This window comes from Bufo gargarizans, unplaced genomic scaffold (assembly GCF_014858855.1).
Source record: "Bufo gargarizans isolate SCDJY-AF-19 unplaced genomic scaffold, ASM1485885v1 original_scaffold_2127_pilon, whole genome shotgun sequence".
Taxonomy (NCBI): Eukaryota; Metazoa; Chordata; class Amphibia; order Anura; family Bufonidae; genus Bufo; species Bufo gargarizans.
In genome coordinates this window covers 17367-42451 of record NW_025334657.1, presented here as the reverse complement: position 1 = coordinate 42451, position 25085 = coordinate 17367, and the positions used below count along the sequence as shown (strand labels likewise).

The 25085-nt window shown below is 43.6% G+C and overlaps 1 protein-coding gene across 1 annotated transcript in view; it reads left to right on the top strand.

Annotated features, from left to right (window-relative positions):
* LOC122923994 overlaps nucleotides 1-20249 on the top strand; it is a gene marked incomplete at its 3' end in the record, with an annotated part of 119949 nt that extends 99700 nt beyond the window's left edge. The window contains exons 5-6 of the mRNA XM_044274921.1: nucleotides 10048-10179; nucleotides 20199-20249. Of these exons, the coding sequence (XP_044130856.1) occupies nucleotides 10048-10179; nucleotides 20199-20249 (183 nt within the window). The remainder of the gene's footprint in view (nucleotides 1-10047; nucleotides 10180-20198) is intronic.
* Between the last annotated feature and the right edge of the window lie 4836 nt (nucleotides 20250-25085).

Sequence of the window (25085 nt, the reverse complement as noted above, 5' to 3'; positions counted from 1 at the left end):
GGCGTCTCTCTGGCATTTAATCTGTTTCCTTTCTTGGAGGGTGGTTCTTTGTTCAGTCAGAATATGGTAAACTTTGTTCTTTATGGCTGTGAAATCTTCGGTTGTGAGGATGGAGGCAAGTTGAGTTTAAATCGCTTTCAGATTTTCCTTGGTTTTGACTATGGAGAGTTGGAGGAATTCCAGGCTCAGTAAGATCAAATCGAGTGAATACTTGTTTAACCCCTAAGGACTCAGCCTTATTTCACCTTAAAGACCAGGCCATTTTTTGCAACTCTGACCAGTGTCACTTTAAGTGCTGATTACTTTAAAATGCTTTGACTTATCCAGGCCATTCTGAGATTGTTTTTTCGTCACATATTGTACTTCATGACATTGGTAAAATTAAGTAAAAAAAGATAATTTTTATTTATAAAAAAATACCAAATTTACCCAAAATTTGAGAAAAATTGGAAATTCCTAAATTTCAATTTCTCTACTTCTATAATACATAGTAATACCTCCACAAATAGTTATTACTTTACATTCACAATATGTCTACTTCATGTTTGGATAATTTTAGGAATGATATTTTATTTTTTGGGGATGTTGCAAGGCTTAGAAGTTTAGAAGCAAATCTTGAAATTTTTCAGAAATTTTCAAAAAAAACTATTTTTAGGGACCGGACCAGTTCAGGTCTGAAGTCACTTTGCGAGGCTTACATAAAAGAAACCACCCAAAAATGACCACATTCTATAAACTACACCCCTCAAGGTATTCAAAACTGATTTTACAAACTTTGTTAACCCTTTAGGTGTTCCACAAGAATTAATGGAAAATAGAGATACAATTTCAAAATTTCACTTTTTGGGCAGATTTTCCATTTTAATATTTTTTTTCCGGTTACAAAGCAAGGGTTAACAGCCAAACCAAACTCAATATTTATGACCCTGATTCAGTAGTTTACAGAAACACCCCATATGTGGTGGTAAACCGCTGTACGGGAACACGGCAGGGCACAGAAGGAAAGGAATGCCATACGGTTTTTGGAAGGCAGGTTTTGTTGGACAGTTTTCTTTTTACACCATGTCCCATTTAAAGCCCCCCTGATGCACCCCTAGGGTAGAAATTCCATAAAAGTGACCCCATCTAAGAAACTACACCCCTCAAGGTATTCAAAATAGTTATTACAAACCTCGTTAACTCTTTAGGTGTTCCACAAGAGTTATTGGCAAATGGAGATGAAATTTCAGAATTTCAATTTTTTTGTAAATTTTCCATTTTAATACATTTTTCCCAGTAAACAAAGCAAGGGTTAACAGCCAAGCAAAACTCAATATTTATGGCCCTGATTCTGTAGTTTACATAAACCCCCATATGTGGTCATAAACAGCTGTACGGGCACACGGCAGGGTGCAGAAGGAAAGGAATGTCATACTGTTTTTGGAAGGCAGATTTTGCTAGACTGGTTTTTTTTGACACCATGTCCCATTTGAAGCCCCCCTGATGCACCCCTAGAGTAGAAACTCCAAAAAAGTGGCCCCATTTTGGAAACTACGGGATAGGGTGGCAGTTTTGTTGGTACTAGTGGGTACATATGATTTTTTGTTGCTCTATATTACACTTTTTGTGAGGCAAGATAACAAGAAATTGCTGTTTTGGCACAGTTTTTATTTTTTGTTATTTACAACATTCATCTGACAGGTTAGATCATGTGATATTTTTATAGAGCAGGTTGTCATGGATGCGGTGATACCTAAAATGTAAACTTTTTTTTCTTTAATGTAAATTTTACACAATGATTTCATTTTTGAAGCAAAAAAAAATCATGTTTTAGTGTTTCCATAGTCTGAGAGCCATAATTTTTTCAGTTTCTGGGCGATTACCTTGGGTAGGGTATGATTTTTGCGGGATGAGATAATGATTTTATTGGCAATATTTTGGGGTGCGTTTAACTTTTTGATCGCTTGCTATTATACTTTTTGTGATGTAAGGTGACAAAAATGGTTTATTTAGCACAGCTTTCATTTAATTTTTTTACAGTGTTCATCTGAGGGGTTAGGTTATTTAATATTTTTATAGAGTCGGTCGATACGGACGCGGCGATACCTAATATGTATACTTTTTTATTTATGTAAGTTTTACACAATAATATAATTTAAAAAAAAAAAACATGTTTTGGTGTCTCCATATTCTGAGTTTTTGGGCAATTATCTTAGGTAGGGTCTCATTTTTTGCGGAATGAGATGACAGTTTGATTGGCACTATATTGGCGTACATATGACTTTTTGATTGCTTGCTATTACACTTTTGTGATGTAAGGTGACAAAAAATTTTTATTTAGCACAGTTTTTATTTTTATTATTTTACGGTGTTCATCTGAGAGGTTAGGTCGTGTGATATTTTTATAGAGCCGGTCGATACAAATGCGGCAATACCAAATATGTATACTTTTATTTAGTTTTACACAATAACAGCTTTTTTCAAACAAAAAAAAATGATGTTTTAGTGTCTTCATATTCTGAGCTATAGTTTTTATTATTTTTTGGGCGATTGTCTCAGGTAGGGACTAATTTTTTGCGGGATGAGGTGACTGTTAGGTAATATTGGTGGGCAAACGCCTTTTTTATCGCTTGCTGTTGTACTTTTTGTGATGCAAGGTGACAAAAAAATCTTTATTTAGCATAGTTTTTATTTTTTACGGTGTTCATCTGAGGGGTTAGTTCATATGATATGTTTAAAGAGCCGATCGATACGGACACAGCAATACCAAATATGTATACTTTTTTCCCCCCTATTTTTTACAAATTTTTTTAACTTTATTTGGGGAAAATTATGTTTTTGTTTGATTTTACTTGAAACTTTGATTTTTTTGGGTGGAAAACTAAATTTTTAATTTGGGTATATTCCTTTACAATGCATTCCAATACTTCTGTATTGGAATGCATTGGCTGTATGAGTAATACTGTGTATTACTCATACAGCTTCCGAGGCCAGTGAGATCCAGAAGGCTGGATCTCACAGGCTCTTCACCGGAAGGCAGCGCTGATGCCTCAGGAATAGTGATGTCCCAAACTATTCGCCGGCGAACATAGCTTGTTCGCGTTCGCCGCGGCGGGCGAACATATGCGATGTTCGGACCGGCCCCTATACATCATCATTGAGTAAAATTTGACCCTGTACCTCACAGTCAGCAGACACATTCCAGCCAATCAGCAGCAGACCCTCCCTCCCAGACCCTCCCACCTCCTAGACAGCATCCATTTTAGATTAATTCGGAAGCTGCATTCTCAGTGAGAGGAGGGACAGTGCTGCTGCTGCTGATTCAATAGGAAAAGCGTTAGCTAGGGCATTGTGCTGTGTCCACAGACTCATCTGCTGTTAGGACAGCGTCCTGACAGCACCCCAAAAAGCCCTTTTCAGGGCTGGTACATCAGTCTGCTTTAAAAAATAAATATATATATATATATATATATATATATTGCAGTTGCCTGGCTGCCTGTGTGTGAGAGGCTGCAGGCTCAGTCACAGACAGCACTGTGTGCACAGTGCACACCATTCATACAGGGTGTGACAGAAAATACCTCGCAGATGTCAGGCCCACACAGACTGTATTGTGGCCACTGGCTAGTGGCTAGGCCTCCACTCATACCGTTACAGGGTGTCACTCACTCAAATACCTTGCAGATAAATAAAATTCTATTTCAAATTTTTCTGTGATATAATCACATTTGCAAGCCCGTGTGTGTCAGGCCCACACAAACTGTATTGTGGCCACTGGCTAGTGGCTAGGCCTCCACTCATACCGGTACAGGGTGTCACTCACTCAAATACCTTGCAGATAAAAAAATATATATTTTTAAATTTTTCTGTGATATATTCACATTTGCAAGCCATTGTGTGTCAGGCCCACACATACTGTAATGTGGCCACTGTCTAGTGGCTAGGCCTCTACTCACACCGTTACAGGGTGTCACTAACTCAAATACCTTGCAAATAAAAAAAATTATATTTAATATTTTTCAGTGATATAATCACAGTTGCAAGCCAATGTGTGTCAGGCCCACAAAGACTGTATTGTGGCCACTTGCTAGTGGCTAGGTCTCCACTCATACCGATACAGGGTGTCACTCACTCAAATACCTTGCAAATAAAAAAATTATATTTAATAATTTTCTGTGATATAATCACAGTTGCAAGCCCGTGTGTGTCAGGCCCACACAGACTGTACTGTGCCCACTGCCCACCACTTATATAGGGTGGCACAGTACCTTGCACGCATAGTACCACTTATCTAAAAAAAATGACAGGCAGAGGCAGGCCACCCCGCAGGGGCCGTCGTGGTCGTGGTGCTGTGATTTCCACTGGCCCTGGAATAATGCCCAGTGTTCAGAGGCCACGTACCCTGAACCCAAAAAATTCAGAGAAAATAGTTGACTGGCTTACACAGGACACCCAATCTTCAACAGCTTCCGCTAAGAACCTTGACGCACCATCCTCCTCCAGCTCAGCTTTGGTCACCTGCTCTCAAGTTACCACTCTCCCGCCCGCCGCCACCTACCACCACAGCCACCACAGCCGCTTCACTTGATCCCTCAGAGGAGTTATTTACACATCAGTTGGATGAAATTAGTGATGCGCAACCATTATTGCCAGAGGATGTAGATAACAGGGATATGTCTCAGTCAGGCAGCATTACACACATGGACGTACAGTGTGATGATGATGATGATGTTGTACCCGCTGCTGCTTCCTTTGCTGAGGTGTCAGATACAAGTGAAGTGGTTGATGATGACGATGTGTCCGTGGATGCCACGTGGGTGCCTGCTCGAAGAGAAGAAGAAGAGGGGGAAAGTTCAGAAGGGGAGACAGAGAGAAGGAGGAGACGAGTTGGAAGCAGGGGGAGGTCGTCGCAAGGAGCTAGTGGCACAGTCAGACAGCATGTATCGGCACCCGGGGTCAGCCAGACAGCACGCCAATCAACGCATGCTGTTGCCACCACCAGAATGCCGTCATTGCAAAGCTCAGCAGTGTGGCATTTTTTTGTGTGTCTGCCTCTGATAACAGCGATGCCATTTGCAACCTGTGCCAAAAGAAACTGAGTCGTGGGAAGTCCAACACCCACCTCGGTACAACTGCTTTGCGAAGGCACATGATCTCACATCACAAACGCCTATGGGATCAACACATGAGTACAAGCAGCACACAAACTCAAAGCCACCATCCTCCTCCTGGTCCAGCATCTTCAGCCACGTCAACCACTGCTGTCCTCCTTGCCCCCTCTCAACCACCCGCCACTCCGCCTCTCACCTTCAGCAGTTCCATCTCATCTGCCCACAGTCAGGTGTCTGTAAAGGAAATGTTTGAGCGTAAGAAGCCAATGTCACAGAGTCACCCCCTTGCCCGGCGTCTGACAGCTGGCTTGACGGAACTCTTAGCCCGCCAGCTTTTACCATACCAGCTGGTGGAGTCTGAGGCCTTCAAAAAATTTGTCGCTATTGGGACACCACAGTGGAAGGTACCCGGACGAATTTTTTTTTTCAAAAAGGCAATCCCAAACCTCTACTCAGTGATTGAAAAGGAAGTCATGGCATCTCTGGCATACAGTGTTGGGGCAAGGGTCCATCTGACCACTGATACCTGGTCTGCAAAGCACGGTCAGGGCAGGTATATCACCTACACTGCGCATTGGGTCAACCTGCTGACGGCTGCCAAGCATGGAATGCGTGGCTCTGCAGCGGAGTTGGTGACACCGCCACGACTTGCAGGCAGGCCTACTGCCACCTCCTCTACTCCTCCTACTCCATCCTCTTCCATAACCTCCTCGGCTGAGTCCTCTTCTGCTGCGGCGTCTGGCTGCACATCAACTGAATCCCCCCAGCTCCCCAGGGGCTATTCCACATCCCGGATACGACAGTGTCACGCTGTCTTGGGGTTGACTTGCCTGAAAGCAGAGAGCCACACCGGACCAGCACTCCTGTCCGCCCTGAACGCACAGGTGGATCAGTGGCTGACCCCGCACCAACTGGAGATCGGCAAAGTGGTGTGTGACAATGGAAGCAATTTGTTGGCGGCATTGAATTTGGGCAAGTTGTCACATGTGCCGTGCATGGCACATGTGTTGAATCTCATCGTACAACGCTTTGTGTCTAAGTACCCAGGCTTACAGGACGTCCTCAAGCAGGCCAGGAAGGTGTGTGGCCATTTCAGGCGTTCCTACACGGCCATGGCGCACTTTTCAGACATTCAGCGCCGAAACAACATGCCAGTGAGGCGCTTGATTTGCGACAGCCCGACACGTTGGAATTCAACACTCCTAATGTTCGACCGCCTGCTCCAACAAGAAAAAGCCGTCAACGAGTATTTGTATGACCGGGGTGCTAGGACAGCCTCTGCGGAGCTGGGAATTTTTTTGCCACGTTACTGGACGCTCATGCGCAATGCCTGTAGGCTCATGCGTCCTTTTGAGGAGGTGACAAACCTAGTCAGTCGCACCGAAGGCACCATCAGCGACCTCATCCCATTTGTTTTCTTCCTGGAGCGTGCCCTGCGAAGAGTGCTGGATCAGGCTGTAGATGAGCGTGAAGAGGAAGAGTTGTGGTCACCATCACCACCAGAAACAGCCTTGTCATCATTGCTTGCCGGACCTGCGGCAACGCTGGAAAAGGAGTATGAGGAAGAGGAGTAAGAGGAGGAATGTGGCTTTGAGGAGGAGGAAGACCAACCACAACAGGCATCCCAGGGTGCTCGTTGTTGTCACCTATCTGGGACCAGTGGTGTTGTACGTGGCTGGGGGGAAGAACAGACCGTCAATGACATCAGTGAGGAGGAGGGACGGGAAATGAGTAGCTCGGCATTCAACCTTGTGCAAAGGGGGTCTTTCATGCTGTCATGTCTGTTGAGGGACCCTCATATAAAAAGGATGAAGGAGAACGACCTGTACTGGGTGGCCATGCTACTAGACCCCCGGTATAAGCAGAAAGTGGCGGAAATGTTACCAAATTACCGAAAGTCAGAAAGGATGCAGCAGTTCAAAACCAAACTAAAAAATATGCTTTACACAGCTTATAAGGGGGATGTCACAGCACAACAGGAATCTAACAGGGGAAGAGGTGAAAGTAATCCTCCTCCTACCACGACCACGGCGGCAAGGACAGGACGCTTTACAGATGTGTTGTTGATGGAGGACATGCAGAGCTTTTTCAGTCCTACACATCGCCACAGCCCTTCGGGATCCAGCCTTAGAGAACGACTCGACCGACAGGTAGCAGACTACCTCGCCTTAACTGCAGATATCGACACTCTGAGGAGCGATGAACCCCTTGACTACTGGGTGTGCAGGCTTGATCTGTGGCCTGAACTATCCCAGTTTGCGATAGAACTTCTGGCCTGCCCCGCTTCAAGTGTCCTGTCAGAAAGGACCTTCAGTGCAGCAGGAGGCATTGTCACTGACAAAAGAAGATGCCTCGGTCAAAAAAGTGTTGATTTCCTCACCGTCATTAAGATGAATGAGGCATGGATCTCGAAGGGACTGACAGTAGGGGATACGTTTGACTAATAAAAGGCCTGATGACATTCCTTGGCTTCAAAATGGTCCCCACGCTGCTGTATTTAATGTCTGCATACCGGATGACTTTCGTGAATTCTCTGCCACCAACTAGGGTTCAAGCCGCAATGTTTTAGTCACCTTTCTGCCTGGAAAACATAAATTTTTCCGGCCGCTGCTACAGCAGCGGCTGCAACAATACCTAATTTTTCAGGCATGTGTCCATGCCTAATTTTTCTGGCCTCTAGTGCTGCACAAAACAAAAAAAAAGGCACATACATGTGTCAATTCCCCTTCGTGATCGATACCTTGTTGTGGTGAAGGGGCTTGCTTATCACAATGAAGCGATCATCACCTCTATGAGTGTGTTGGCAATGTTGCCACACCCCAGATAAGGCCGTTGCTTCATTATGATCAGACTAAAAGCGATCGGCTGGATAATTTTTCATAGAAAAAACTTTTTAAGTTGTATAGTGTTTTAATACATAAAATAAAAAAAATCATAATAAAGTCTCTTAGTTTATTAGAAATAATGCAGACAATTGAAAGAATCTTCATCAATTCCAATACAAAGCAAGTACAGAGCTCAGAACAAAATTATTTCAGGATGTCGTTTATTCGACAATGATTAATCAATTCGACACACGTCCCCGGATAGGGGACGTAACAGGGATTAAACTGATAGGAATAGTACTAGTTAAGACACCACTCATATAAAGTGTCACAGCACATTGCTCCGTGCACGTGCAGTGCCCCAACTTGGGAGTAAGAGGACCGACCAAGCTGTTTTTACATCTCCCGGTTCCTAAAATCAATTCAGTTTGGTGTTTCAGAGTTTGGTCTGTCAATGTGAAGGCAGTCGAAGGTACCCGGCCTAATTTTTTTTTCATAAAAAGCAATCCCTGATATGGGACATAACAGGGATTAAACTGATGAGAATAGTACTACAGAAAATACCACTCATATCGGGTGTGACAGTAAATTGCACGGCGCAGACGCAGTGACCGTGGCGTGGATTCAAACAAAGAGGAGGGAGCCAGCGTTTTTTTAACCATCTCCCCGTTCGAAAAATCTATTCAATTCACCTTTCGGGGACCCTTGGTGTTGTACATGGCTGGGTGGAGGAAGAAACCTTCAATGACATCAACGGGACATGGCTAGCTTGGTATCCAACCTTGTGCAAATGGGAAGTTTGTGGTTGGGCAAATGGACTGTTTGCGGTACATTAAAAGGGGAGTTTTGTCTGTCAATGTCTGTGAAGCGGGCGTAACCCTTACACTACCTGATCGATACAACATCATAACTGATCGTATACACACACTGGATGTTTTAAACCACGTTGTTCAAAAAAAATTTGGCTTGTTAGCTGATTTATACCCTTTATGGATTAAAATCCAACTCTGTGTCAACTATGTAATTTTCCATGGGAGTTTTGCCATGGATCCTCCTTTGGCATGCCACAGTCCAGGTGTTAGTCCCCTTGAAACAACTTTTCCATCACTACTGTGGCTAGAAAGAGTCCCTGTGGGTTTTAAAATTTGCCTGCCTATTGAAGTCAATGGCGGTTTGCCCGGTTTGCCCGTTTGCAAACATTTGCAGAAATTCGCTCTTCTTCCTCATTTCCCAAATCACATGACGCACCTGACGTCACATAACCTGTTACATCAGTGTGAGCACCCGCTCTTATTGGCCAGCGCTCCTCCACAGGGAGACCCGGTCTGTCTCCCGGTAACCAGACACCGGCCGCACAGCGGCAAAGTGTGCCTGCCGACTAAAAACAGTACAAACAAACTCAATGGGAGCTGTAAAATATTTATACAGGTAGCTCCCCCTAATTGCGTGAAGAAAGCAGGAGAATCTGTTTATATGGTTATCCACTGGTCACAAAATTGATGTCAGTATGGGGGAGCGTCACCACTGTGACCATTCACTGGAGCTGTCTATGCTGAAGGGGTAGTCTTATGTAGTTCATACAAAATTTGTTTTAAAATGTTGAAAAAAGTTGATAACAGACAAGGGAGTTAGAAGGCTATAAAATGACACATAGCGGTAGTACTGTTTACAAAAACAATTTTGTCCTACATTTTTCTTACGAGCAAGTCAAAGGCCACATTTAGTAATGTGTGTGCACCTGTACTTTGTGCAATTTTGCATCCAGTTTTAGAGATGTCCTTTGCACCTAGCTTGCCAAGGAGGCGTAGCTTAATGTAAATGGAGGGTGAGGGATAAAGGATATGGCCCAAGATGCAACATTTTGCATGAAAATTGGACCAGAATTTTGTCTCAAACTAAGCCAAGCAACATAGAGTCAGAGAAAAGTGTCCATCCCTGCACCAGATTTATCATCCAGCCTGAGCCCCTGTAATAAATCTGGTGAAGGTCTAGATTGCTGGTCTAAGTTTACATCACCTACAAGATCACTGTATCTGCACAAATATCTTTATAACAAATTGACAAGTGCTATATATCTGTTCACATTCATATAATTATTCATTCTTATACCATATTTGTGTTTTTTTTCACAGGTAAAATGTGTACTTTGCATCAGCATCTTATCATTCATTGCCAGTGGGGTTGGACTTGCACTTAACATTAGTGATCTCAATGATCTACGGTGCTTCTCCAGTGGCTTCCCTTTCATTTGTAATAAACTACATGTAAGTTGCATGTTCTAATAAAATATATTTATAAAGTATATCTTTGAAGAAGCACTGCCATAAAAATGCTCATTCTTTAGCCCGTTAGACACGTACAGGTGACTGCTTGGGTGTAACTATAGCCATAGCCAGGGCTTTTTTTCTCAGAGAAAAGGTGGTGGAACTCACCCCCCCTCCCCTGGCCACGCCCCTACCCACCCCTAGGACCGCCCCTAAAACCGCCCCTTTAGAGAACAGGGATGCAAGCAAAATTTGGGGGGCTATAAAAGTCCAGCCCAGCAAAGAAACCCCCCAGATGGGGATTACACTGTTTATGGGGCATCTGGGGATGGCACTGTTAATGGGGGATCTGGGGATGGCACTGTTATGGGGTGGACGATCTGTGGATGGCACTGTTAATGGGTGGACGATCTGTGGATGGCACTGTTATGAGGGATCTGTGGATGGCATCCAGTAATAACAGCCCCCCCCCCCCTTCCTGTACGACTCAGGCGGCGCGATGACGTCATCGTGCCACCTGCGCTGGCCTCCGATTAGTGATGTCCCGAATAGTTCGCCGACGAAAAGTTCCTGGCGAACATAGCTTGTTCGTGTTCGCCGCTGCAGGCGAACATATGCGATGTTCGGTCCGCCCCCTATACATCATCATTGAGTAAACTTTGACCCTGTACCTCACAGTCAGCAATCACATTCCAGCCAATCAGCAGCAGACCCTCCCTCCCAGACCCTCCCACCTCCTGGACAGCATCCATTTTAGATTCATTCGGAAGCTGCATTCACAGAGAGAGGAGGGACAGTACTGCTGCTGCTGATTCAATAGAGAAAGCGTTAGCTTGGGCATTGTTCTGTGTCCACAGACTCATCTGCTGTAAGGACAGCATCCAGACAGCACCCCAAAAAGCCCTTTTCAGGGCTGGTACATCAGTCTGCTTTTTTTTTCTCCATATACGTAGATATATGTTGCAGTTGCCTGGCTGCCTGTGTGTGAGAGGCTGCAGGCTCAGTCATAGACAGCACTATGTGCACAGTGCACACCATTCATACAGGGTGTGACAGAATATACCTTGCAGATAAAAAAAAAAATCTATTTAATATTTTTCTGTGATCTAATCACATTTGCAAGCCTGTGTGTGTCAGACGCCCACACATACTGTATTGTGGCCACTGGCTAGTGGCTGGCTAGGCCTGCACTCATACCGTTACAGGGTGACATTCACCCAAATACCTTTCAGAAAAAAAAAAATATATTTTAAATTTAACTGTGATCTAATCACATTTGCAAGCCCGTGTGTGTCAGGCCCCCACACATACTGCATTGTATCCACTGGCTAGTGGCTAGGCCTGCACTCATACCTTTACAGGGTGTCATTCACTCAAATACCTTTTAGATTAAAAAAAATCTATTTTAAATTTAACTGTGATCTAAATCACATTTGCAAGCCCGTGTGTGTGTCAGGCCCCCACACATACTGTATTGTGTCCACTGGCTAGTGGCTGGCTAGGCCTGCACTCATACCGTCACAGGGTGTCATTCACTCAAATACCTTGCAGAAAAAAAACCTTCTATTTAAAATTTAACTGTGATCTAATCACATTTGCAAGCCTGTGTGTATAAGGCCCACACAGACTGTACTGTGCCCACTGCCCACCACTTATCTAGAGTGGCACAGTACCTTGCACAGTACCTTGCACGCATAGTAACACTTATCTAATAAAAGATTAAAGGCAGAGGCAGGCCATGCCGCAGGGGCCGTCGTGTTTGTGGTGCTGTGATTACCACTGGCCCTGGAATAATGCCGTGTTCAGAGGCCACGTACCCTGAACCCCAAAAATTCTGAGAAAATAGTTGACTGGCTTACACAGGACACCCATTCTTCAACAGCTTCCGCTAAGAACCTTGACGCACTATCCTCCTCCAGCTCCCGCCCGCCACCACCATCACCACTGCCACCACAGCCGCTTCACTTGATTCCTCAGAGGAGTTATTTACACATCAGTTGGATAAAATTAGTGATGTGCAACCATTATTGCCAGGGGATGTAGATAACAGGCATATGTCTCAGTCAGGCAGCATTACACACATGGACGTACATGTGATGATGATGATGATGATGATGATGTTGTACCCGCTGCTGTTTCCTTTGCTGAGGTGTCAGATACAAGTGAAGTGGTTGATGATGACAATGTGTCCGTGGATGCCATGTGGGTGCCTGCTCGAAGAGAAGAAGAAGGGGAAAGTTCAGAAGGGGAGACAGAGAGAAGGAGGAGACGAGTTGGAAGCAGGGGGAGGCCGTCGCAAGGAGCTAGTGGCACAGTCAGACAGCATGTATCGGCACCCGGGGTCAGCCAGACAGCACGCCAATCAACGCATGCTGTTGCCACCACCAGAATGCAGTCATTGCAAAGCTCAGCAGTGTGGCATTTTTTTTGTGTGTCTGCCTCTGACAACAGCGAAGCCATTTGCAACCTGTGCCAAAAGAAACTGAGTCGTGGGAAATCCAACACCCACCGAGGTACAACTGCTTTGCGAAAGCACATGATCGCACATCACAAATGCCTATGGGATCAACACATAATGACGAGTAGAAGCAGCACACAAGCTTAAAGCCACCATCCACCTCCTGATCCAGCATCTTCAGCCACGTCAACCACTGCAGTCCTCCTTGCCCCCTCTCAACCACCCGCCACTCCGCCTCTCACCTTGAGCAGTTCCATCTCATCTGCCCACAGTCAGATGTCTGTAAAGGATATATTTGAGCGTAAGAAGCCAATGTCACAGAGTCACCTCCTTGCCCGGCGTCTGACAGCTGGCTTGACAGAACTCTTAGCCCGCCAGCTATTACCATACCAGCTGGTAGAGTCAGAGGCCTTCAAAAAAATTGTCGCTATTGGGACACCACAGTGGAAGGTACCCGGCCAAATTTTTTTTTCTAATAAGGCAATCCCAAACCTCTACTCGGTGATTGAAAAGGAAGTCATGGCATCTCTGGCATACAGTGTTGGGGCAAGGGTCCATCTGACCACTAATACCTGGTCTGCAAAGCACGGTCAGGGCAGGTATATGACCTACACTGCACATTGGGTCAACCTGCAGACGGCTGCCAAGCATGGAATGCGTGGCTCTGCAGCGGAGTTGGTGACACCGCCACGACTTGCAGGCAGGCCTACTGCCACCTCCTCTACTCCACCTACTCCACCTACTCCATCCTCTTCCATAACCTCCTCGGCTGAGTCCTCTTCTGCTGCGGAGTCTGGCTGCACATCAACTGAACCCCCCCAGTTCCCCAGGGTCTATTCCACATCCCGGATACGACAGTGTCACGCTGGGGGTTGACTTGCCTCAAAGCAGAGAGCCACACCGGACCAGCACTCCTGTCCGCCCTGAGCGCACAGGTGGATCAGTGGCTGACCCCGCACCAACTGGAGATCGGCAACGTGGTGTGTGACAATGGAAGCAATTTGTTGGCAGCATTGAATTTGGGCAAGTTGTCACATGTGCCGTGCATGGCACATGTGTTGAATCTCATCGTACAACGCTTTGTGTCTAAGTACCCAGGCTTACAGGACGTCCTCAAGCAGGCCAGGAAGGTGTGTGGCCATTTCAGGCGTTACCACACAGCCATGGCGCACTTTGCAGACATTCAGCGCCGAAACATGTCAGTGAGGCGCTTGATTTGCGACAGCCCGACACGTTGGAATTCAACACTCCTAATGTTCGACCGCCTGCTCCAACAAGAAAAAGCCGTCAACGAGCATTTGTATGACCGGGGTGCTAGGACAGCCTTTGCGATGCTGGGAATTTTTTTGCCACGTTACTGGACGCTCATGCGCAATGCCTGCAGGCTCATGCTTCCTTTTGAGGAGGTGACAAACCTAGTCATCAGCGACCTCATCCCATTTGTTTTCTTCCTGGAGCGTGCCCTGCGAAGAGTGCTGGATCAGGCTGTAGATGCATCCCAGGGTGCTCGTTGTTGTCACCTATCTGGGACCCGTGGTCTTGTACGTGGCTGGGGGGAAGAACAGACCGTCAATGACATCAGTGAGGAGGAGGAACGGGAAATGATTAGCTCGGCATCCAACCTTGTGCAAATGGGGTCTTTCATGCTGTCATGTCTGTTGAGGGACCCTCGTATAAAAAGGATGAAGGAGAACTACCTGTACTGGGTGGCCACGCTACTAGACCCCCAGTATAAGCAGAAAGTGGCGGAAATGTTACCAAATTACCGGAAGTCAGAAAGGATGCAGCAGATCAAAACCAAATTAAAAATATGCTAGACACAGCTTAAAAGGGGGATGTCACAGCACAACAGGAATCTAACTGGGGAAGAGGTCAGAGTAATCCTCCTCCTACCACGACCACGGCGGCAAGGACAGGACGCTTTACAGATGTGTTGTTGATGGAGGACATGCAGAGCTTTTTCAGTCCTACACATCGCCACAGCCGTTCGGGATCCAGCCTTAGAGAACGACTCGACTGACAGGTGGCAGACTACCTTGCCTTAACTGCAGATATCGACACTCTGAGGAGCGATGAACCCCTTGACTACTGGGTGTGCAGGCTTGGCCTGAGCTATCCCAGTTTGCGATAGAACTTCTGGCCTGCCCCGCTTCAAGTGTCCTGTCAGAAAGGACCTTCATTGCAGCAGAAGGCATTGTCACTGACAAAAGAAGTCGCCTCGGTCAAAAAAGTGTTGATTACCTCACCTTCATTAAGATGAATGAGGCATGGATTCCGAAGGGACTGACAGTAGGGGATACGTTTAACTAACAAAAGGCCTGACATGCCTTGGCCTCAAAATGATCCCCACACTGCTGTATTTGATGTCTGTATACCAGATGACTTTCGTGAATTCTACTAGGGTTCAAGCCGCAATGTTTTAGTCACCTTTCAGCAGCGGCTGCAACAATAACGTTGTTTTTCAAGCATGTGTACATGCCTATTTTTTCTGGCCTCTGGTGCTGCACTGTGGCTGCAAAAACAAAACAAAAAAAAGGCACATACAAGTGTCAATTCCCCTTTCGTGATCATTACCTTGTTGTGGTGAAGGGACTTGCGTATCACAATGAAGCGATCATCACCTCTATGAGTGCCACACCCCACATGATAAGGCCGTTGCTTCATTATGATCAGACCAAAAGCGTTCGGGACGGCTGTATGATTTTTCATAAAAAAAAAAAAAAAAAAATTTTTATTTATCTTTTTTTAAGTTATATGGGTGGGTTTTTAATACGTAAACTAAAAAAAAATCGTAATAAAGTCTCTTAATAGTTTATTAGAAATAATGCAGACAATTTAAAAAATCCCCAACAATTCCAATACAAATCAAGTACAAAGCACAGAACTAAATTATTCCAGGAGGTCGTAATGGTTCCTTAATTCGACAATGGTTAATCAATTCGACACACGTCCCCGGATAGGGGACGTAACAGGGATTAAACTGTTACTGTTCAGTTTGGTGTATCAGAGTTTGGTCTGTCACTGTTAAGGCAGTCGAAGATACCCAGCCTAATTTTTTTTTTAACATAAGGCAATCCCACCCTGATATGGGACGTAACAGGGATTCAACTGATGAGAATAGTACTACAGAAAATACCACTCATATCGGGTGTGACAGTAAATTGCACGGCGCAGACGCAGTGACCGTGGCGTGGATTCAAACAAAGGGGAGGGAGCCAGCAATTTTTTAACCATCTCCCCGTTCGAAAAATCTATTTAATAAATGGACCCCAGATTGGGGACGTCACGTAACAGGGATTAAACTGATGAGAAGAGAAAACTATAGAAAATAGCACTCATATCGGGTGGGACAGTAAATTGCATGGCACAGACGCAGTGACCGTAGATTCAAACAAAGGGGAGTGAGCCAGCATTTTTTTAAGCATCTCCCTATTCGAAAAATCTATTCAATTCACCTTTCCGGGACCCTTGGTGTTGTACGTGGCTGGGTGGAGGAAGAAACATACAGCCGTCCCGAACGCTTTTGGTCTGATCATAATAAAGCAACGGCCTTATCATGTAGGGTGTGGCACTCATAGAGGTGATGATCGCTTCATTGTGATACGCAAGTCCCTTCACCGGGCACACGGCAGGGCGCAGAAGGAAAGGAATGCCATACGGTTTTTGGAAGGCAAATTTTGCTGGTCTGGTTTTTTGACACCATGTCCCATTTGAAGCCTTCCTGATGTACCCCTAGAGTAGAAACTCCCAAAAATTTACCCCAACGAGACACGCCGGCAAACACTCTGAGCTCCGCACCAAGCGATCGGGAGACATCTGGACTATACGGTAAGCCAAATACCGATAAAGATCTTGCATATATATTGGCAAAATGGAAACTTAAAGAGAGACTCTAGGCACAGTGCCACCTGAATTCACCGGATAATATAGGAGTGTATTGCGATTTTATAACAAGTGCAACATGTGTACCTGAAGTGACATTTCACCTTCTATCTGTGGATCCTTTATGCAGTTCCAATAGTAAATTTAAGTGGTGGAATATAGGTTGCGCTAATATAATCATTTGAACAGCAAACCTTTTATGTATTATACTATCTGCTACTTTATGCTATATTGATTGTTTTATTGTTTTAGAGATTTTATGGGTATATGTATAGTTATTTTTAAGTACATTTTCTGCATACTTCAATCTGAGACCAAATGCATGAGTGCTCGCTCATTCTTATATTTCTACATCTAAATATATATTTGGCTATGCAAGGCAGACGTATAGACTATTCTAGGGTCCTGGCTGCCATACCAACCCCTCTTTACATTGAAACAGATGTGCCAGCTGTTTAATACAGCTGAAACCCATAAGTGATGGCACAAGCACAGATTCTGAGCCCATTCCATTATAGCACCATACTATTATGTTGCTTCACTTTAAATACCCACTTGAAGTGATGTAATGGTGCAGGGTGGGATTGGGCTGTTGCTAGTTTGCCATATTGCATGTTATGTCTGGAATTCTGATGTCGTGTTTAAGAAGCATTCCCTCATTCCCTGGCCTACTATGAAGGTGCATGCTAAGGATGAGCGAATTAACTTCAGATGAAACATCTGAACTCGATTTGCATAAAACGTAGTTCTAATACTGTATGGAGCAGGAGTTCCGTACAGTATTAGAATGTATTGGCTCCGATGAGCTGAAGTTATTGCTTCATGAAGTCTCACGATACTTCGCGTAATAACTTCATAAATTAATTTGTACTGTAAAAAAACATTTCCAGAACTCGGGTTCGGTTCCAAGGTACCATTTGGAACCTAACCCAAGCGCGGGAAATGTTTATTTTTACAGTACAAATTAATTTATGACGTTATTACACGAAGTCTCGTGAGACTTCGCGAAGCAATAACTTCAGCTCATCGGAGCCAATACATTCTAATAATGTACGGAGCTCCTGCTCCGTACAGTATTAGACCAAAGTTTTATGCAAATCGACTTCAGATGTTTCATCCAAAGTCAATTTTCTCATCCCTAGTGCATGCTGTACAGTATATTGTAGTGAAGGTAATCTTCTTACTCGTGGCTGTTTTTGTGAGTTATTCTCTCCCATCTGGTCCTCAGCTGTGTCATGTGACCGATACACTGACTCTCCAACTTATGTGTGTATTGGAATGAATAGAGATACTGACTTCCTGTGCACATATAAGACGCTGTGTCAGTTGGGGCATCAGAGTATCAGTCAATCAACACAGCTGAGGAGCAGAACAAATTGGATAACTCACAAATACAATCACCCAGGAGCATAACTGTAATTCATATGTCCCCATAGCAAAATAAGATAGGGCTTCCTCCACCTAGTGTAAGGAAAATAAAACAGCAAAAGTAGCAATAATTAAAGGTATTTATTAAAGCATTATAGCAAAATGGCACTATATTGTTATTGTAATATTAGTATATTGTTATTCCCCACAAAAAGGTACTATGTTCTTGCACCTGATAACCTTAGCCTCTGGGTTCTATAGCAAGTGCTATGGCTCAGTGGCGGATCCAGGGGGGGGCAACTGGGCAATTGCCCCCCCGAGCTGCTCAGAGGTGGGGGCAGCGGCGGGGCACAGGGAGATGAGCGCTTCCATTGTGGAAGCGCTCATCTCCATAGTCATCTGTATTTCCGTCCTCAGGACAGCGATACAGAAGGCTGTGCGGAGGAGCAGGGGAGAGGTGTGTCCCTTCCCTGTTCCTCTGATAGGCAGCCTATCAGAGGTAGAGATGTCGCAAACATAAAATTTTCTGTTCGCGAACGGCGAACGCGAGTTTCTACAATTGTTCGTGAAAGTGTGAACCGGGCAAACCGCCATTGACTTCTATAGGCAGGCGAATTTTAAAAACCCACAGGGACTCTTTCTGGCCACAATAGTGATGGAAAAATTGTTTCAAAGGGACTAACACTTGGACTGTGGCATGCCGGAGGGGGATCCATGGCAAAACTCCCATGGAAAATTACATAGTTGACGCAGAGTTGGATTTTAATCCATAAAGGTCATAAATCACCTAACAATCCAATTTTTTATTTTTTTTAACAACGTGGTTTAAAACATCCAGTGTGTATATACGATCAGTTATGATGCTGTATCGATCAGGTAGTGTAAGGGTTATGCCCGCTTCACAGACATTGACAGACCAAACTCCCCTTTTAATGCACCGCAAACAACCGCAAACAGTCCATTTGCCCAACCGCAAACTTCCCATTTGCACAAGGTTGGATACCAACTTAGCCATGTCCCGTTGATGTCATTGAAGGTTTCTTCCTCCACCACTTAAATTTACTATTGGAACTGCATAAAGGATCCACAGATATAAGGTGAAATGTCACTTCAGGTACACATGTTGCACTTGTTATAAAATCGCAATACACTCCTATATTATCCGGTGAATTCAGGTGGCACTGTGCCTAGAGTCTCTCTTTAAGTTTCCATTTTGCCAATATATATGCAAGATCTTTATCTGCATTTGGTTTACCGTATAGTCCAGATGTCTCCCGATCGCTTGGTGCGGAGCTCAGAGTGTTTGCCGGCGTGTCTCGTTGGGGTCAATTTTTGGGAGTTTCTACTCTAGGGGTACATCAGGAAGGCTTCAAATGGAACATGGTGTCAAAAAACCAGACCAGCACAATTTGCCTTCCAAAAACCGTATGGCATTCCTTTCCTTCTGCGCCCTGCCGTGTGCCCGTACAGCAGTTTACGACCACATATGAGGTGTTTCTGTAAACTACAGAATCAGGGCCATAAATATTGAGTTTTGTTTGGCTGTTAACCCTTGCTTTGTAACTGGAGAAAATATATTAAAATGGAAAATCTGTCATAAAAGTGAAATTCTGAAATTTCATCTCTATTTTCCATTAATTCTTGTGGTACACCTAAAGGGTTAACAAAGTTTGTAAAATCAGTTTTGAATAACTTGAGGGGTGTAGTTTGTAAAATGGGATCATTTTTGGATGGTTTCTATTATGTAAGCCTTGCTTCAGACCTGAACTGGTCCTGAAAAAATGGATTTTAGAAATTTTCTGAAACATTTCAAGATTTGCTTCTGAACCTCTGAATCCCCAAAAAATAAAATGGCATTCCCTAAATGATCCAAACATGAAGTAGAAATTTGGGGAATGTAAAATAATAACTATTTTTGGAGGTATTACTATCTATTATAAAAGTAGAGAAATAGAAATTTGGAAAATTCTCCACATTTTTGGTAAATTTGGTACTTTTTAATAAATAAAATGGATTTTTTTTACTCCATTTTTCCAGTGTCATGAAGTACAATGTGTGATGAAAAAAAATTCTCAGAATGGCTTGAATAAGTAAAAGTGTTTTACAGTTATTCACACATAAAGTGACACTGGTCAGATTTGCATAAAATCTGGCCTGGTCCTTAAGGGGTTAAGAAGTTAAATTGATGTCCAATTGAAACTGAAGAACTGCTTCTATTTCGTGCTTCTAACTGAATTCAAACTTCTCATTAAAAGTAAATTATATGCAATTTACCAGTATTTCAATCTCAAATTTGTTCATATTATACTAGAAAAGCTATGAAATCAGCAAGAAGTATAATCCTGCAAAATTGGGACTGTTGGTAAGTAAGGTTCCTTTTTAAACCTATATTTACCACCAACTTATTCAAATAATTCCAGTGATCTGCGCTAACAGTAGTATAGGGATGAGCGAACTCGAACTGTATAGTTCGGGTTCGTACCGAATTTTGGGGTGTCCGTGACACGGACCCGAACCCGGACATTTTCGTAAAAGTCCGGGTTCGGGTTCGGTGTTCGTCGCTTTCTTCGCGCTTTTGTGACGCTTTCTTGGCGCTTTTTGAAAGGCTGCAAAGCAGCCAATCAACAAGCGTCATACTACTTGCCCCAAGAGGCCATCACAGCCATGCCTACTATTGGCATGGCTGTGATTGGCCAGAGCACCATGTGACCCAGCCTCTATTTAAGCTGGAGTCACATAGCGCCGCCCGTCACTCTGCTCTGATTAGCGTAGGGAGAGGTTGCGGCTGCGACAGTAGGGCGAGATTAGGCAGATTAACTCCTCCAAAGGACTTGATTAACTGATCGATCTGCAGCTGTGGATCATTGAGCTGCTGATCCTCAATTGCTCACTGTTTTTAGGCTGCACAGACCGTTTGTCAGTCTCATTTTTCTGGGGTGATCGGCGGCCATTTTGTGTCTTGTGGTGCGCCAGCACAAGCTGCGACCAAGTGCATTTAACCCTCAATGGTGTGGTTGTTTTTTGGCTAAAGCCTACATCAGGGTGAAGCTGTCACACCAAGTGCATTTAACCAGCAATAGTCTGTTCATTTTTTGGCCATATACAAAATCAGGGGCAAGCTGCGCCTGTCACCAAGTGCATTTAACCCTCAATGGTGTGGTTGTTTTTTGGCTAAAGCCTACATCAGGGTGAAGCTGTCACACCAAGTGCATTTAACCAGCAATAGTCTGTTCATTTTTTGGCCATATACAAAATCAGGGGCAAGCTGCGCCTGTCACCAAGTGCATTTAACCCTCAATGGTGTGGTTGTTTTTTGGCTAAAGCCTACATCAGGGTGAAGCTGTCACACCAAGTGCATTTAACCAGCAATAGTCTGTTCATTTTTTGGCCATATACAAAATCAGGGGCAAGCTGCGCCTGTCACCAAGTGCATTTAACCCTCAATGGTGTGGTTGTTTTTTGGCTAAAGCCTACATCAGGGTGAAGCTGTCACACCAAGTGCATTTAACCAGCAATAGTCTGTTCATTTTTTGGCCATATCCCAGTCTAATTCTGTCACTAAATCCATACCGGTCACCCAGCGCCTAAATACTAGGCCTCAAATTTATATCCAGCTAAATCTGTCCCTAGTGCTGTAGCTGGGCGAGTTATTTAGTGTCCGTTCAAGCACATTTCTTGTTCTGGGTTGAAATACAATTCCCAATTTAGCAATTTCATAATTTAGTGGTTCCTGCTATATCAGAGCTCTTTGAAATCTATCCCAAAAAGGGTATATAATATTGAAGGTGCACATAGGGTCATTCAGAGTAACTTCACACACACCCGCTACTGTGTATTTCCAAGTCTAATTCTGTCACTAAATCCATACCGGTGACCCAGCGCCTAAATACTAGGCCTCAAATTTAATTCCCTCTAAATCTCTCGTTACCCACCGCTGTACTGTTGTTGCTGGGCAAGATATTTAGTGTCCGTCAAAGCACATTTTTTGTTCTGGGTTGAAGTACAATTCCCAATTTAGCAATTTCATAATTTAGTGGTTTCTGCTATATCAGAGCTATTTGAAATCTATCCCAAAAAGGGTATATAATATTGAAGGTGCACATAGGGTCATTCAGAATAACTTCACACACACCCGCTACTGTGTATTTCCAAGTCTAATTCTGTCACTAAACCCATACCTGTCACCCAGCGCCTAAATACTAGGCCTCAAATTTAAATCCCTCTAAATCTCTCGTTACCGTTGTCCTGTTGTAGCTGGGAAAGTTATTTAGTGCCCGTCAAAGCACATTTTTTGTTCTGGGTTGAAGTACAATTCCCAATTTAGCAATTTCATAATTTAGTGGTTCCTGCTATATCAGAGCTATTTGAAATCTATCCCAAAAAGGGTATATAATATTGAAGGTGCACATAGGGTCATTCAGAATAACTTCACACACACCCGCTACTGTGTATTTCCAAGTCTAATTCTGTCACTAAATCCATACCGGTGACCCAGCGCCTAAATACTAGGCCTCAAATTTAATTCCCTCTAAATCTCTCGTTACCCACCGCTGTACTGTTGTTGCTGGGCAAGATATTTAGTGTCCGTCAAAGCACATTTTTTGTTCTGGGTTGAAGTACAATTCCCAATTTAGCAATTTCATAATTTAGTGGTTTCTGCTATATCAGAGCTATTTGAAATCTATCCCTAAAAGGGTATATAATATTGAAGGTGCACATAGGGTCATTCAGAATAACTTCACACACACCCGCTACTGTGTATTTCCAAGTCTAATTCTGTCACTAAACCCATACCTGTCACCCAGCGCCTAAATACTAGGCCTCAAATTTAAATCCCTCTAAATCTCTCGTTACCGTTGTCCTGTTGTAGCTGGGAAAGTTATTTAGTGTCCGTCAAAGCACATTTTTTGTTCTGGGTTGAAGTACAATTCCCAATTTAGCAATTTCATAATTTAGTGGTTCCTGCTATATCAGAGCTATTTGAAATCTATCCCAAAAAGGGTATATAATATTGAAGGTGCACATAGGGTCATTCAGAATAACTTCACACACACCCGCTACTGTGTATTTCCAAGTCTAATTCTGTCACTAAATCCATACCGGTGACCCAGCGCCTAAATACTAGGCCTCAAATTTAATTCCCTCTAAATCTCTCGTTACCCACCGCTGTACTGTTGTTGCTGGGCAAGATATTTAGTGTCCGTCAAAGCACATTTTTTGTTCTGGGTTGAAGTACAATTCCCAATTTAGCAATTTCATAATTTAGTGGTTTCTGCTATATCAGAGCTATTTGAAATCTATCCCTAAAAGGGTATATAATATTGAAGGTGCACATAGGGTCATTCAGAATAACTTCACACACACCCGCTACTGTGTATTTCCAAGTCTAATTCTGTCACTAAATCCATACCGGTGACCCAGCGCCTAAATACTAGGCCTCAAATTTAATCCCTCTAAATCTCTCGTTACCCACCGGTGTACTGTTGTTGCTGGGCAAGATATTTAGTGTCCGTCAAAGCACATTTTTTGTTCTGGGTTGAAGTACAATTCCCAATTTAGCAATTTCATAATTTAGTGGTTTCTGCTATATCAGAGCTATTTGAAATCTATCCCTAAAAGGGTATATAATATTGAAGGTGCACATAGGGTCATTCAGAATAACTTCACACACACCCGCTACTGTGTATTTCCAAGTCTAATTCTGTCACTAAATCCATACCTGTCACCCAGCGCCTAAATACTAGGCCTCAAATTTAAATCCCTCTAAATCTCTCGTTACCCCGTGTACTGTTGTAGCTGGGCAAGTTATTTAGTGTCCGTCAAAGCACATTTTTTGTTCTGGGTTGAAGTACAATTCCCAATTTAGCAATTTCATAATTTAGTGGTTCCTGCTATATCAGAGCTATTTGAAATCTATCCCAAAAAGGGTATATAATATTGAAGGTGCACATAGGGTCATTCAGAATAACTTCACACACACCGCTTACTGTGCATTTCCAAGTCTAATTCTGTCACTAAATCCATACCGGTGACCCAGCGCCTAAATACTAGGCCTCAAATTTAATTCCCTCTAAATCTCTCGTTACCCACCGCTGTACTGTTGTTGCTGGGCAAGATATTTAGTGTCCGTCAAAGCACATTTTTTGTTCTGGGTTGAAGTACAATTCCCAATTTAGCAATTTCATAATTTAGTGGTTTCTGCTATATCAGAGCTATTTGAAATCTATCCCTAAAAGGGTATATAATATTGAAGGTGCACATAGGGTCATTCAGAATAACTTCACACACACCGCTTCTGTGCATTTCCAAGTCTAATTCTGTCACTAAATCCATACCGGTGACCCAGCGCCTAAATACTAGGCCTCAAATTTAAATCCCTCTAAATCTCTCGTTACCCACCGCTGTACTGTTGTTGCTGGGCAAGATATTTAGTGTCCGTCAAAGCACATTTTTTGTTCTGGGTTGAAGTACAATTCCCAATTTAGCAATTTCATAATTTAGTGGTTTCTGCTATATCAGAGCTATTTGAAATCTATCCCTAAAAGGGTATATAATATTGAAGGTGCACATAGGGTCATTCAGAATAACTTCACACACACGCTTCTGTGCATTTCCAAGTCTAATTCTGTCACTAAATCCATACCGGTGACCCAGCGCCTAAATACTAGGCCTCAAATTTAAATCCCTCTAAATCTCTCGTTACCCACCGCTGTACTGTTGTTGCTGGGCAAGATATTTAGTGTCCGTCAAAGCACATTTTTTGTTCTGGGTTGAAGTACAATTCCCAATTTAGCAATTTCATAATTTAGTGGTTTCTGCTATATCAGAGCTATTTGAAATCTATCCCTAAAAGGGTATATAATATTGAAGGTGCACATAGGGTCATTCAGAATAACTTCACACACACGCTTCTGTGCATTTCCAAGTCTAATTCTGTCACTAAATCCATACCGGTGACCCAGCGCCTAAATACTAGGCCTCAAATTTAAATCCCTCTAAATCTCTCGTTACCCACCGCTGTACTGTTGTTGCTGGGCAAGATATTTAGTGTCCGTCAAAGCACATTTTTTGTTCTGGGTTGAAGTACAATTCCCAATTTAGCAATTTCATAATTTAGTGGTTCCTGCTATATCAGAGCTATTTGAAATCTATCCCAAAAAGGGTATATAATATTGAAGGTGCACATAGGGTCATTCAG